The sequence below is a fragment of the Tursiops truncatus genome, chromosome 3 (genome assembly GCF_011762595.2).
Source record: "Tursiops truncatus isolate mTurTru1 chromosome 3, mTurTru1.mat.Y, whole genome shotgun sequence".
Classification (NCBI taxonomy): domain Eukaryota; kingdom Metazoa; phylum Chordata; class Mammalia; order Artiodactyla; family Delphinidae; genus Tursiops; species Tursiops truncatus.
The window spans coordinates 18,088,738-18,102,912 of record NC_047036.1 but is presented as its reverse complement, the minus strand read 5'-3'; the positions used below and the strand labels follow the sequence as shown (position 1 = coordinate 18,102,912).

General features: G+C 35.1%; 1 protein-coding gene across 2 annotated transcripts in view; it reads left to right on the top strand.

Annotated features, from left to right (window-relative positions):
* CDH12 (cadherin 12) overlaps window positions 1-14,175 on the top strand; it is a 280,630-nt gene that overhangs the window by 181,690 nt on the left and 84,765 nt on the right. The window contains exon 3 of one of the 2 annotated variants that reach the window (XM_019951034.3): window positions 7,397-7,516. The exons of the other annotated variant lie outside the window; for it this stretch is intronic. Within the exon in view, the coding sequence (XP_019806593.1) occupies window positions 7,397-7,516 (120 nt within the window). The remainder of the gene's footprint in view (window positions 1-7,396; window positions 7,517-14,175) is intronic. 2 annotated transcript variants of the gene reach the window in all.

The following is a 14,175-nucleotide window of genomic DNA, read 5'->3' as shown; positions in this document are numbered from 1 at the left end:
ACGAGGACCCTACTACTTGTACTCCCATTTTTAATTTGAAACAACAGAGGCTTAGAGTGTTTAAGTGACTTGCCAAAATTTTGTTAATTCGGAAGTAATAGAAGACCCCAATCCATCGCCAAGTATACAATCTCATACAAAAAGGGATGTATGGTCTCGAATCATCAAAATGCTTATAGGTTGAGCTTCAGGCAGGTTGGGTCAAGACTCCCCATCACCTTTCCTGGAATTCCCAAGTGTGTGTGGCCTCTTGTGTGTGTCTGTCTCCAGTCATGTTTCCCCCAAATGTTGAAATAACTACAGCCAGACGTTTGTGCACCAGAGTGCAGAGAAAAAGAAAAAGAGAGCATTTCTTAGAAGGTCCTATTAAATATCTCCTCTGGTTTTATTGGCTTGAAATGGGTTATATTTACATTCCTGAACCAATCATTATTAGCCAGAAAAAAAGGTTCATGTTTGTTAGTTTAGACTTGAGCCAAATGCATCCATGGAAGTCAAGTTCCTTGTAAAGTATACTGAAGTGTGAGGGAGAGAGTGATATATGAATATGTATATGAACAGTTCCTACCATTAGGTGGGATTAATTTTTTTCTGGGAGATTACTACATTATCCACTACAATTACAGTACTATCCTTACAGAAGTGAAATAATTTGCAAAGGATCATTTATCTATTTAATCGCAGAACTGGTTCTAGGTTTCAATACTTCTGACTTCTGGTGTATACACACACGTACACACATATACGTATATACCTACATACATACACAGTTTGCATTTTTCCTTTTACTAAAACTAGATAAAGTGATAAGTGGTTAGGAAGATAGATACAGATAATAGAGTAGATACATACATACATATATGCATATATACATAGATCTCTCTTACCCTTAACATGGCAGAATCATCCAATCAAATAAAAACAAATAATTTCAGGTGTGTTAGGTGTGTTTTAAATAAATTCTAATTAACTGGTCCTTAGTACCTTGGCTAAATGCATTTGAATCAGAAGTAATTTCTTTATCTTTTAAGAATATAAAGCTACACAGCAAAAATACAAACCTTACTGAATTATAGCTGAGAGCCATTGAGTGAATGAATTCCAAGCTCATACATTTTTTCATGATTTCTATGGAATTTCCCAATGACAACTTCTGTGAAAATAATTTCTAAATTACATTAAGTACAAAGGAGACAACATTGTACCATCACTAGAAGCCAGAGTTCAGTTATGTGTTGCTGGGAGCAGACATTAGGGTTTGTATTGGTGTTCGTGGTATAGAATTCTTGGCACACAACAGAGAGATAAAGTGCTCATTAAAATGGATTCACTTATCCATCAAAGTACATTTGAATCACAAGGTGTAAATATGTATAATCTAAAATATTTAGAACATATCTGGGAAGAAAGTTTTATAACCTTAGAGTGCTTCTGGATCATTGGACTGAATAACAAATCACAAGTTGATGTCACAGCATTACATGTGCCAGGGGATACTCTGAGGCCAGGCTGAGCAGAGTCAGAGTTGGTGGCAGAGGAAACCAAATTGCCTGCTCTGATCCTAGAAGTACAGGTCAAGGGAGCATAACTTCTGTCCTGGAGGATTTTTTTGGCATATGTCTTTTTTGATCCTTAAAATTTCTGATTACTTCAGGCAGGTTTAATAAGTATGCAAACTCTTCATTCTTGTGTCTCTAATAAAGTGACCCAATATCGTCAGAGTCCACCTGTTTACATTTTAATATATTTTAAACACACATCTCAAAATCACATTTTTCTAACATACAGGAGATAAAATCCAGATTAGTATTCAATATTCAAATAATATTCAAATATTAAGGTATGGGACTTAAAGACAGGAATCATACTAGTGTATATGTTTGGGAGTTGTCACCCTCTGTGTGATGCAGGAGAACAAAAAGTGAGTATATATGTATTTATTTTATTTTACATATACTCAAATAGCACATATTGTGTGGGAAACTATTATAATTTCTTTATAAATATTAGCTGATTAAATACTTCTATAAAACGAGTACTCTTTTTTCTTTTTTTCTTTTTTGGTATGAGGAAACTAAAACAGAGATGTTAAGTAATTTGCTTGAGGTCTCACAGTTTGCTAGTGGTTGATCTAGGATTCAAACCTAGGTATTAAGGTTCCAGAGGCAAAGATGGTAAACACAATGGCAAGCAATGTAGCCTCTCCTAATTGAAGGAATCTCCTAGGGAAGGTGTGTAGGACTGGACTTCTCAATGATGGCTACTTGTCAGACTTATCTGCAGAGATTTTTAAGTGTTTCTGATACCTGGTCCACCCAAGAATAATTAAATTAGACTTTCTGATGAGGGCCCAGGAATTGGTATCCTTAATAATCCTTGTAAATGTCTTATATGCAGCCCTGGTTGAAGATAAAGAGGACAGAGGAGCCATTTACAACTTTACAAATATAGAGAGAATCAACAGAAGGAAGCTAAGAGACAAGTGTTCATAAGCAGTGCAGTGAAATCTAATGTAAAATTGATAAAGACTCAGTTCCCTTAAAGAGTAAGCTCACCTGCTGTGCATGTATGTTTAATTTTACTGTGTAAAGTCTATATAGTTATAGTTTCAATGTCTTATAGTAACCTAGGCCTGTAAAGTATGTCATATGTGTGCACACGCCCTCAATTGCTTCCCTCTATCTGACTCATTTCTGAAACCCTCTCTGCTTTACAGTTCTCTGCTGCTTAATGTCTTCTTTATGGGATAAAATGTACATTTATTTTCCAATCTTATTTGGAAAGAAAGTGTATTATATTTATAATTCTATACCTTTTTAGCTCTGTATTATTTCACGATTATAATGCAGTGTATACATAAGGCAGAAGCAAAGAGAAAATATGTTGCATTATATTTTTATTTCTTTTCCTGTTTACGCATCAATCCTGAGAAGGGTTAACATAATTCAGCAAATAAATGTATATTGACTTTCATCAGATTTGTGTTCCAACTTGTGGCTAAATCTTGTTCATGTGATTTTTTAAATGTAATGTCACTCATTTCGGGTTCTGCTTTCTTAAATGAGAACAGAGATGTGCATTACAAATTCAAGACAAGTTAAGCTCTCAATTTAGTGTTAAAAAAACTCTAAAGGCCATAACTAGGTTCCAGGTTGCCCATTTCAAGTATTGTGTATTGCATTTGTGTCTTTTGTGTGTATTTAGGAGTATTACAAGGATTCACCAATAAACATTTATTTGGGATGTAATTCATGACAGACATTAGATGTACAAAGAATGAATATGGAAGGGCTTCTGATGTAAAAGACTCTGTATTCCATGAGAAGAACAAATGATGCGTAGAGTTTAAAAAAATCAAAATGTACTAAGGCTATTGGGAGTGCACAGGAGTGGACAAACTATCTGTGCTTGGGAGCAGAAAAAGAAGGACTCACAGAGGTGACAGTAGAACTGGGACATCAGGAGTGAGTCGGATTTCTCCAGATGGTGGAAGTCAACGTCCTTCAGGCAGCAGGATCACCTGGGCAAGAGCACAGAGGTGTGAAAGAGCCTCAAATAAACAGTAAATAAGTATGTACAGTGACTGCATGGGGTCCCTGGCAGCACAGCTGGAAATTAATCTGGGAGGGATATCGAAACCCATTCATGTCATGCTAGTCATAGCATGTCAGTGAGTTTAGATAATGCTCTTTCATTAGGAATAAAAATCCATTCTAAGTTTTTTTTTTCTTTTTTAATTCTAACATTTTTTTAAATGAATGAGAGTAACTTAATCAATCTCAGGTTATAGGAAAATTACTCTGATGCTCCTGTGTAAAAGGAGCTGGAAGAGGAAGCAGTTAGAATGTTCTGGAGCCTTGCAGTTGTGAGAGTGAAGATTCAAACCAGTTGAGACAGTGGCAGGGCAAAGACAAAAAGCAAAGGACATATTCAATTTATAGAATGTCCTTATACATCTGAGAAGTTTTAAAAAATGAAGAGGTCATAAATTCAACAGAATCCAATTATGTTTTCAATGTATTTCTAGTAAATTTGTTTATTTAATACCTTAAATGCAAAAAAATACATAGAATATAAAGCTGTCATGCTGGAAGTGGTGTTTGACAGAAAATAATTAAGTAGCATATTATTTTTTATTGTATGTTGAGGATAGTACCTGGTGCATGGTGTGGACCACTGAACATTTCTTGACTGAAGGAAGAATGAATGAATCAACAGATCAATGCCTACTTTAGCTGAAATCATGAGATAGTTGGGCTCAGTTCTATTACCACCTGTCTACTATTTCGTATGAGAATGACTTTCAGTATCAATAAGAATGATTTTAACATCATTGGGCTTCAATTCTTTCATTGTGAAATGCAGACATTGTGTCATTATTTCTAAAATTCATCCCCATTGAGAATATTAATCTTAATGAAATCAAATAAAGTATATCACATCTTGCATGAGCAAACAGAAGTAGGCCATGTGTAGTTGCATTATGAAAGAAAGCTGGCTTACTTTCTCTAGGCTCCAGAACCCTCATCATGTGCATGGAATAGAACTTAGGGAGGAGAGATAATTAAAACTCTCTGAACTTCAACATTTAGAGTGGTTACATTGTCATCCTGGGTTTCAGTGATAGAATAAACTCCAGGATGATGGCTACGGAGAAGACTACTCCAGTTTCTGTGGATCTCACTGACTGTATTATTTCCTTGTTTCATATCAAACATGCTCCAACCACAACCTCCCACTCCTACCTCTTGGGTATTTAGTGTTTAATAGTGTCAGGAACTGGTGTGCTACACAAGCACTGACCAAGGTAGTCTTTGGAGATGTATGTGCTCCAGACAATTAGTTGCATCTTCTTAATGAAGGGAGTATGAAGTCTCTCTTTTGCATTAGTTTGGTGAAAGCTGTGGACCAGTAAACAAAACAAGCTGATATAATGCTGTTTAATTGTGTTCTTATAAACTCATATAGAGGTAGCTCAAAAACTCTTAAATAACTTACATCAGAAACTGCTTTTTCACTAAAGTTATTCACCACTGTAACTTAGTGTATATAATTTTTTAATATCATGGATATTACCATGGATGAAACAAGATATTCTTGCTATCCCGTGATCCTTTTGAGTTGGACAAAAGTGGAATTGAATGATGCCTATTTGCTGTTTCTATAACTTATGGGAATACTTCTTAATTCACTCCTTTAACATTTGAGCTTAAAATTATTAACATAAAGAATATAATATACATTTGGAAAATATTTTTTCTATATACTTAGCAAAAATGTATTCTGCATTGAACATATGGTGACCATTAGATAGAAGTTTATTAAATTTGTTACTACATACTTTCTAGAAGATATAATACTTTTTTCTTCAAATATATCCTCAGAGTAAAACAACCCACTGCTTTTCAACTGCAATATTTATACCTAGAATTGGGCATTATTCAATATTTGTAGACTTTACCTGTATAATACATGTGTGATGAAGTGATAATGAAGTTCTAGGTAAGTGATTTTTCTGGGGGGAAAAATCATTACCTAGAAGAGAGGAGGGAAGAGGGGAATTGACTCTTGCAACTGTTCATTCTTACATCATTAAGGAGGACATACATTTGATAAATCCTTAATATAGATCCCCAATGCCTACCAATGCTTTTTTGTCCAATAATTATTAGAGATGCTGCAAATATTGCTGTTGATGATGATGAAAATGTTGATGATGGATGATGTTGAATAATATCAGTTATCATTCTTCACAGCTTAGAAATGTTTGCCTACTTTCGGGAATTCCCTGGTAGCTCAGTGGTTAAGGCTCTGAGTATCCACTGCAGGGGACATAGGTTCAGTCCTTGGTCAGGAAACTAAGATCTCGCAAGCCGTGAGGCCAAAAAAAAAAAAAGTTTCCCTACTTTCCTTCTAGTAGTGTCTTCTCCTGGGAAAGACTGTTGTAATAAAACATATGCTTTATCTGTTGATATAACTAGGAGTCACCAAAACATCTTAAGATAAAGCATTTGGCATTGAATGTCTACTGAAAGTTACGATTTCTTACTTTTTCAGCATTCTAACACTTCATGTAACAAAAAAGTAGAGGTGAAGAGATGGTTCATTCTCTTAGCTTTTAGAGCAAACCTTTAAGATTAAGTTTGTTCCTGGTTGGCACTGTCTTAAGAAAAAAGCCTGAGTGAGTAAAATGGAGCAATCTTGCATTCCCCAAACTGACAGTTACATTGAATGCCTCCAAGCGATGAAGCGTGTTCTGTCCACTATGTAACTTTGGATGCGCATTTCACTCCCTTTATGCTCAGTAGGCATTTCCTTCCTTCATCAGCAGCATATTATTTTATTTATACTGAGTTTGATAATTTTGATTCTACTTTGTTCTCAATTCAGAATAGTAACACTGAATGGACATTAAGAAGAGATACTCATTTAAAAAGTTCTTAGAGGAAGACTTAACTATGACTATGAATATGTAAGACAAAACTGCTGAAAAAAATCTCCCGTTGGGCTTCCCTGGTGGCGTAGTGGTTGAGAGTCCGCCTGCCGATGCAGGGGATACGGGTTCGTGCCCCGGTCCGGGAGGATCCCACGTGCCGCGGAGCGGCTAGGCTGGTGAGCCATGGCCGCTGAGTCTGCGCGTCCGGAGCCTGTGCTCCGCAACGGGAGAGGCCACAACAGTGAGACGCCCGCGTACCGCAAAAAAAAAAAAAAAAAAAAAAAAAAATCTCCCGTCAACTTCTCTTAGTACATAAATAATATGGCCAAGTGTCAAGAGATAAGAAAAGCTACAGATAATTTGGATTGTCTTTAAAGTTTTCCTATGTCAGTGAACACAGAATAATTCAGTCTTGAGGCATAAAGGTGCTTCTCTAGCTAGAATTGCAATTATTTTCGGTTCCTCATTTTCTCAAATATTCTGTCCTAATTAAAGGCTTCCTAAATGAGTACGTAATTGTTGATTTCTAAGCTGCAATTGCAAATTACTTACACCTTCTAAAGTTCAGTAAGCCTTTAAACCTTTTAGCTCTTCTATTGATATCCTAATCATGCAATTAAAGCATCTACAGTAAGCAGATGAGCTAATGCAAGCGGTGTCATGTTTTCTTTGGTGTACAAATCAATAAATCTATTGTGATGACTTTCAGGTCAATGACCTAGCTACTGGAAATGGACACAGCTTTAAAAATAGATATTTAAAAGAGGTATCACTTGTATAACAGCTAATATTGTTGCTCAACATTTTGGTTATAATAGTTCAGTTATTCTCGGTGACTTCATATACTCACTGAATTAAGGAATGCCATATTCCAAAGGAAAATGGAGTCCAGAAGATAAAAGACATGACCTTGAGCTCTATAAAACAAAGATGCTAGAATCATATGGTCTTATTTTCCAGGTGCTTATGTGCTCCAGGTCAAGGCCACGGATGCAGATGACCCAACCTATGGAAACAGTGCCAGAGTCGTTTACAGCATTCTTCAGGGACAGCCTTATTTCTCTATTGATCCCAAGACAGGTAAATTTTTTATTAGAGACAACATTATCACCTCCCTTTCCCATTCTAACACTGCAATAAAGATTCAATGCGCTCCCCATCTAGCAAAGGAAGATAGGATCTTACCTTGCTGCTGCAGAGCTATTTCTTTCAGATTGAATTTAGTATAAATATAAACCTTTTTACACATATATGCCAAGTCCAAATTTCTTAGGAATTCTTTGTATGAGTTAAATTTTCCAAAGTCTAGGAATATTTGGTTTTTTTTTTTTGTTTCTTCTAGCTAAAATAGCTTTTTATTTCAGTTTTTCTTGGTTGGTTTCAATTATATTCCATTTTGGGCCTAATCAACCCAAGATTATGGAGTTTCTATTGCTATCTTTATAGATGGGGTTATGGATGGTGACTTTGGAAAAATATAAACTTATGCTTCTAGTAGGGGAAAGAAGAGGGCTGACAAACTTGAAACCCCAAGATCATTAATTCTTCTGGTCTATGATTTTGAAGCCAGTCTCGTTTTTAAGTCAAACCATTGAAATTCCAGTTTTCAAATCTATGGAATCTATGGAAAGTATAGGAAGGGCAGGAAAACATGCAGGACGATTTTCTATTCCCTTTAAAATGAAACGAGATCCCTCTGTTTCTAGAGAATCTGTTTTTGAGTGAAGATAGTTTTTAAGGAGCTGCAGTCATGCTGACCAGTTATCAAAGCTCAGTGTCACAGTTAAAGCAGAAACTCCATAACGACAGTTGTTTTATCAACTCTTATATAATACATAACATGTTGCATATTAAATTCAATACTGTTTATCACATCGGTTTAAAGTAATGGAATAAACTGTTAACATACTGGACTAATAAGTTACTTTTAAAATTTGTAAATAGATCTTTAAAGAGCTACATTGATTTGAAGGGTATTCGTTTCCGACACTATACATGCAAATGGATTAAACATTTCAAAATTTATACTTCCTCAGAAGTGTGTGGGAACTGGAATACCAATTAGATATAGGTTAGTTAATAATTAACCATGGATGGATGTTGCTTGGAAACATAAGGTCAATTAAGTGAAAATAAAGAACCAGCAAATTTTCTGTCAACTAAACCTGCCATTCTGTCTGTCCTCACTTCTCACCCTTTTCATCAAGGCAACAGGGGGCCAGAAACCATCAAAAATGAACGGAACAAGGCTGGGAGCTGCTCCCTTTTGTAAACTTGAAAAGGAATAGATTGTAGTAAGGACAACATTAGTCCTTTAAGAAGGGAACTTCAGTGCTGAAGAAAATACAGAAAGGTTCAGGACAAAGAAGCTCTTTTGGTTTGGAAGTAGGATCAGAGATCAAAAGCCACGGGGTCAAATGTTAAGAGTGAGTGTGTAATGGGGAGATTAAACCTAAAATGTAAGTTATTTTCCAGAAGTAGGCAGTGAAGACAGGAGAAGAAAATGTTTGGCAATATAGGTATTGAGGAAGTTTTGTGGTGGCTATTGTTGTTTAGCTTTGGGAAAATCATATATTTGTGGAAAAAAGGGAAAATTGTTGATAAGAAAGTTTGGGGAAGTTTTCAATGAAGTTTATGATGGTACAAAACTCCAGAGGAATTAGGAAGGTTTGTGCAATAGGCCAACTGTATAGACAAATAATGAGATTATCTAAGATACTATACATCCTTTTATCAAATGGGAACATTATGGGTTATTTTTTCTTATACAGTTACATTTTCCAATTTTACCATAACTGGGAATCTAACAGAAGTAGAAGTAAGGACAATATCTGTCTCCTAGATCACTTCAGCCTCTGAGAAGCACTTCTCACAGACAGAAAGGATGGGAGAAAAAGAAAGGAAGGTGTCTAGAGATTGGTGAGGAGGGAGGTTTTTAGTATTAGGGTATGCTTACTGAGTTTCAGTGATTAATTATATAGAGTAGATGAGTTTATATACTCAGAATAAATGTGGCAGAAGCAGGATCAAAGATTTAATATTGGAAAAATAACTATAGACAGAGACCATACCTAACTAAAAAAGCAAGATAAAAATCACACAAAGGTGAATCGAAGCGTAAAGCGTGGGTACGGAATATAATTGCTTTGGTCAAATTAATACTGGACAGACAACAATTACATGAAGGGTTTACTTGCCCTCCCATTGACTTTACTTGTTCAATATCAGCTTTAGATAAATTCTAATGCCTTCAGAAAGTATCATTTTACAGAAGAGTATATATATTCATAATATGCCTTTTCTAATTGTGTATTTATATTTTTATATCATGCTTATTATTTAGAACTGAAGGTGAAACAATCTGGCATGAACTATGGAATAGATTTTTTGAAGCATTGATTTTCACTGGAGACAGAAGTCTTGATACTAACAATGCCCCAGACCACTAGACAGGAAAAGAGTGGATGGTGAGGCACTTCATTAATAGAATGATAACTAGTTCTTCATGCACAGAAACCATTAAGAAGACTTTTTGTCAAATTTATCACCTTGTGGTAGGTAAGAATAAATCAAAACTCAAGGATAATTGCAATTTCTCAGAAATAGCCCCCATATAGCTTCCTTTTATGATTCCTTTTGCTGTTATTAAATAAAATGCATGAAAAACTAATATTACCTAAAATTTTCCACATTTGAGTGTAGAAACCAGTTTAAAATAATTTCTAAAGGAAGAGTCTTATCAAAACTTCTGGTGACTAAGTATTTATGAAGAGATAAATATAACTATTTAGTATTCGTTTGGAATGAGAACATTTTTTTAAAGGTTTTCATTGACATTGCTGTTTGACAAGCATTCCTAACACCTCTATCCAAGGTATAAATATGGCAGGTTTATTTATAAATAATATAAATTGATGCATTCTATGAAATAAGCCCCAAATTGAGTTTAAAATTAGCTAATTTGGCAATTATTTGGCTTACCTAAGAGAATGTTTACTGTAACTTAAAATTTGCATGCATTCATGTATATGCCTCAATGATTATTAAATATTTTAAAAAAACAGAAATGTAGATACATTTATAAAACATTAAATAACATTGATCCTTATTATAGTTAATGTTTATAAAACACTAAAATATTTGTCATATTGGCATATTATATTATTATATGTATTTTACACTTAATATTTATGATACATTAGAAAAACACTTATAATCTATAAAATGTTAAAGAGGTATTGTAGTATTTTATTTGATGCATGAAATTGAGATGCTAAATATTTCCAGAGCATTGATAATAGAATTATTTCATTTAGGAAAACAAACATTATTATAAACTTGAGTTTATTATAAACTTGACTGATCTCATGACTTAATTTACATTTAAAATTCTTTTAAAGTATTTGAATTTTTCCCTAAACGATTTCAAAATCTAGTCTGAGTTGGATAACTAGATATTGCTATTTGGTGTATCATGTGGTGATGATATGTTGATTTTTCTAAATAATCTGAGCGCCACCTGAGAAAGCGTTATATTGATAATACTATTTTATCTCAACATTTTAAAAAATCTATAAGCTTTAAATGGCTCTGTCATGGTAAAATATATATTTTGCTATTTTAACCATTTTAAGTGTACTATTCAGGGACATTATGTACATTCACATTGTGTAACCATCACCACCACCCATCTCCAGAACTTTTTCATCAGTGCCTTTTTGTTTATGTGCACTGTCAAAAGTGCATATTTATAAGTCTTTATGTTATGTATTTACATGTGCATTTTTAGGATTCATATGAAAACAATTGAATGAGAATGGGATTTCATGCATGAGTTACTTTCTTTTTCTCTCTTATCCACTATCCTGATACTTCACGCTCTATGATTCTGTCCTAGCTTCTGTTTGGGAAATCTGATGAAGTGCTGAGAGAACTGACACTTTCTCAAGATTTTTAGTTCGATTATCACCTTTTGATTAGAGATGATTATCTTCAAGCTTACTTCCCAAATAGAACATCACCCCCCCGACTGATATTTATTCTTTTCAGTCTTTAAAAAAAAAATGTGTTAGTGTTTTAAAGCCCCATAGTGAAATTAAAGCATGGGTCAGACTTTATATTTTGGGCTAATTCTTTATATAAACTACTATGTACATATTTACAATGTTTTATGGCCTGAGCATGCCTTTGACTTTAATTCAGAGAAAAGTCTTACAGCATTTAGAGTCAGTGCTGGTGAGATAAAGACAGAAGCTCCTTTTTTCTTCAAGAGTGAAATAGGAAATAGACAATTATTAAGATTAAACAACATGTGCCATTATCACTTTTGTAATATTTTACACATATGCAGTAAAATTACATGACTAAAAATGTACCGCAGACAATGGTTCCCTTGTATTCTGCCTTGTCACACTTCACGAGAACTCTGTGTGAACTCCACTTGCCTTATTTTAGAAACCATGGAATGCACACATCTGCAGATGGAACTCAGACTATTTGGTCTTGAAAGGAAAATACTCCAGGCGGATGTGATACATGCCTTTCGGAAGTTGTAGAGCTCTCATGTAGAAGAGGAGCTAGCTGTATTCTCTGCTGCTCCAGAGGGCTATCAATGGCATGAATTACAGGAAGAAAGAATTTTGGTTTCATTAGGAAAAAAAGGTGTTGATAATTGTCCATAAATAAGAGGGGCAGGTACCTCATGAGACTGTGAGCTTCATATTACTGGAAGATTTAAAGCAGGTAATGAGCGATAAGCCAGTGGTGCTGGATTTGGGTATGGATTTCCCAGATTTGGGTAAACTGATGCACATTTATTTATAACCAATGACCTGGCAGGTCCTGTGCTGCCAGGATACTGAGATGCATCAAGCCGATCCTCAAATAGATCCCCATCTACTCGGGGGAGGACATCAGGTCCTCAGAAGATTACATTTGGGTTTTCTAGGATACCACTCTATGATACGTAGTCTGACTACTGGACACTAGATATAGACTCACGAGAGCGGGGAAACTCCTGAGAAAAGAACTTTTGGGGAAGTGACTTCTAAATCTTAAAGAATAGTTAAGGCATGTTATGGTGCAAAGTCGGACCATACTGTCTTTAAAGTTTCTTCCTACCTAAGATAACCTGATAACTCTTCTTGTCCTCAAAATACATTATTGGCAACAGTTTTCAAAAAATTATACACCTTATCTGTGTAGTCATGAACACCATATTTTTAATAAAGCTTAAGAATGTACTAGCTTTTAAAAAATTCTATTACAGAAGCAGTAGGAAACTAATTCAGTATAGAATTTTAGTTGGAATGACAAATACAGTCCTATGAAGATGACTTTGATGACAGATATGAAGGAAGTAAAGCAGCTGTTTAGGGTTACGTCTTGGAAAGAACATTTCCAGCAGAGGGAAGAGAGGGTACAAAGCTCTAGTGAACAAAGGAGGGAGTTGTGGAAGATAAGATCAGAGAGTTAAGATCAGGGAGTGGGAAGATGGAGATTATGTGAGGTCTGTAATCTGAGCGACCTGGACAATCTCTGAGGATTTCTGATTGGAGGGGCTCTGTGACTGCTTCGTGCTCAGACCTAACCACTGTGACTGTTCTTTAGAGAACAGACTAGTGGTCTAGGTCTCCTCTGGACTCTAATCCTCAGTGAATGGAGAATGCAGCCATTCATCCATTGTTCATTCTACCTTTCTGTATCTATCTCTTCCTATCTATATCTATCTATCTATCCATCCATCCATCCACCTAATCTATCTGAATAGTCTCAAATTAATAATTAGCATTTTTCAAGCTTTATTGAGATATAATTGGCATATAGTGCTGTGTAAGTAAGTGGTATACAACTTGTTGATTTGATACACTTATATATTGCAAAATGATCACCATCATAGTGTTAGCCACACTTCCATCAGGTCACATAATGACCATTTCCTTTCCATGCTAAGAACTTTTAAGAACTACTCTCTTAGCAACTTTCCAGTATATAATACAGTAATATTAACTGTAATCACCATGATATACATTCTATCCTTATAACCTATCCACCTTATAACTGTAAGTTTGTGCCTTTTGACCAGAATTTCCCCATTTCCCCCACCCCACAGCCCCTGGTAGCCACCAACCTACTCTGTTTCTATAAGTTCAGCTGTTTTAGAGTCTACATATAAATGATATCATAGACTTTTTGTCTTTCTCTGTCTGACTTATTTCATTTAACATAATGTCCTCAAGTTTAGTCTATGTAGTTGCAAATGGCAGGATTTTTTTTTCATTCTCATGTCTGAATTATTGAATTATATTCCATTATATCACACCTTCTTTATCCAATCATCTGTTGATGGACATTTCTGTTGTTTTCATATCTTGGCTGCTGTGACTAATGCTGCAATGACCATGGAGCACAGGTATCTCTTCAAGATCTTGTTTTCACTTTCTCTTGATACATACTCAGAAGTGGAATTGCTGGATCATATGGTAGCTCTATTTTTTACTTTTTTTTAAGGAACCTCCATACTATTTTCCATAGTGGCTGTACCAATTGACATCCCTACTAACAGTGCACAGGGGTTCTCTTTGCTCCACATCCTTGCCAACACTTTTTATCTCTTGCTCTTGACTTATTGATAACAGCCATACTAAGAATCATGAGGTGATAAGTATCTCATTGTAATTTTGATGTATGTACATTTCCCTGACGATTATTGATATCAAGCACCTTTTCATGTAACCACT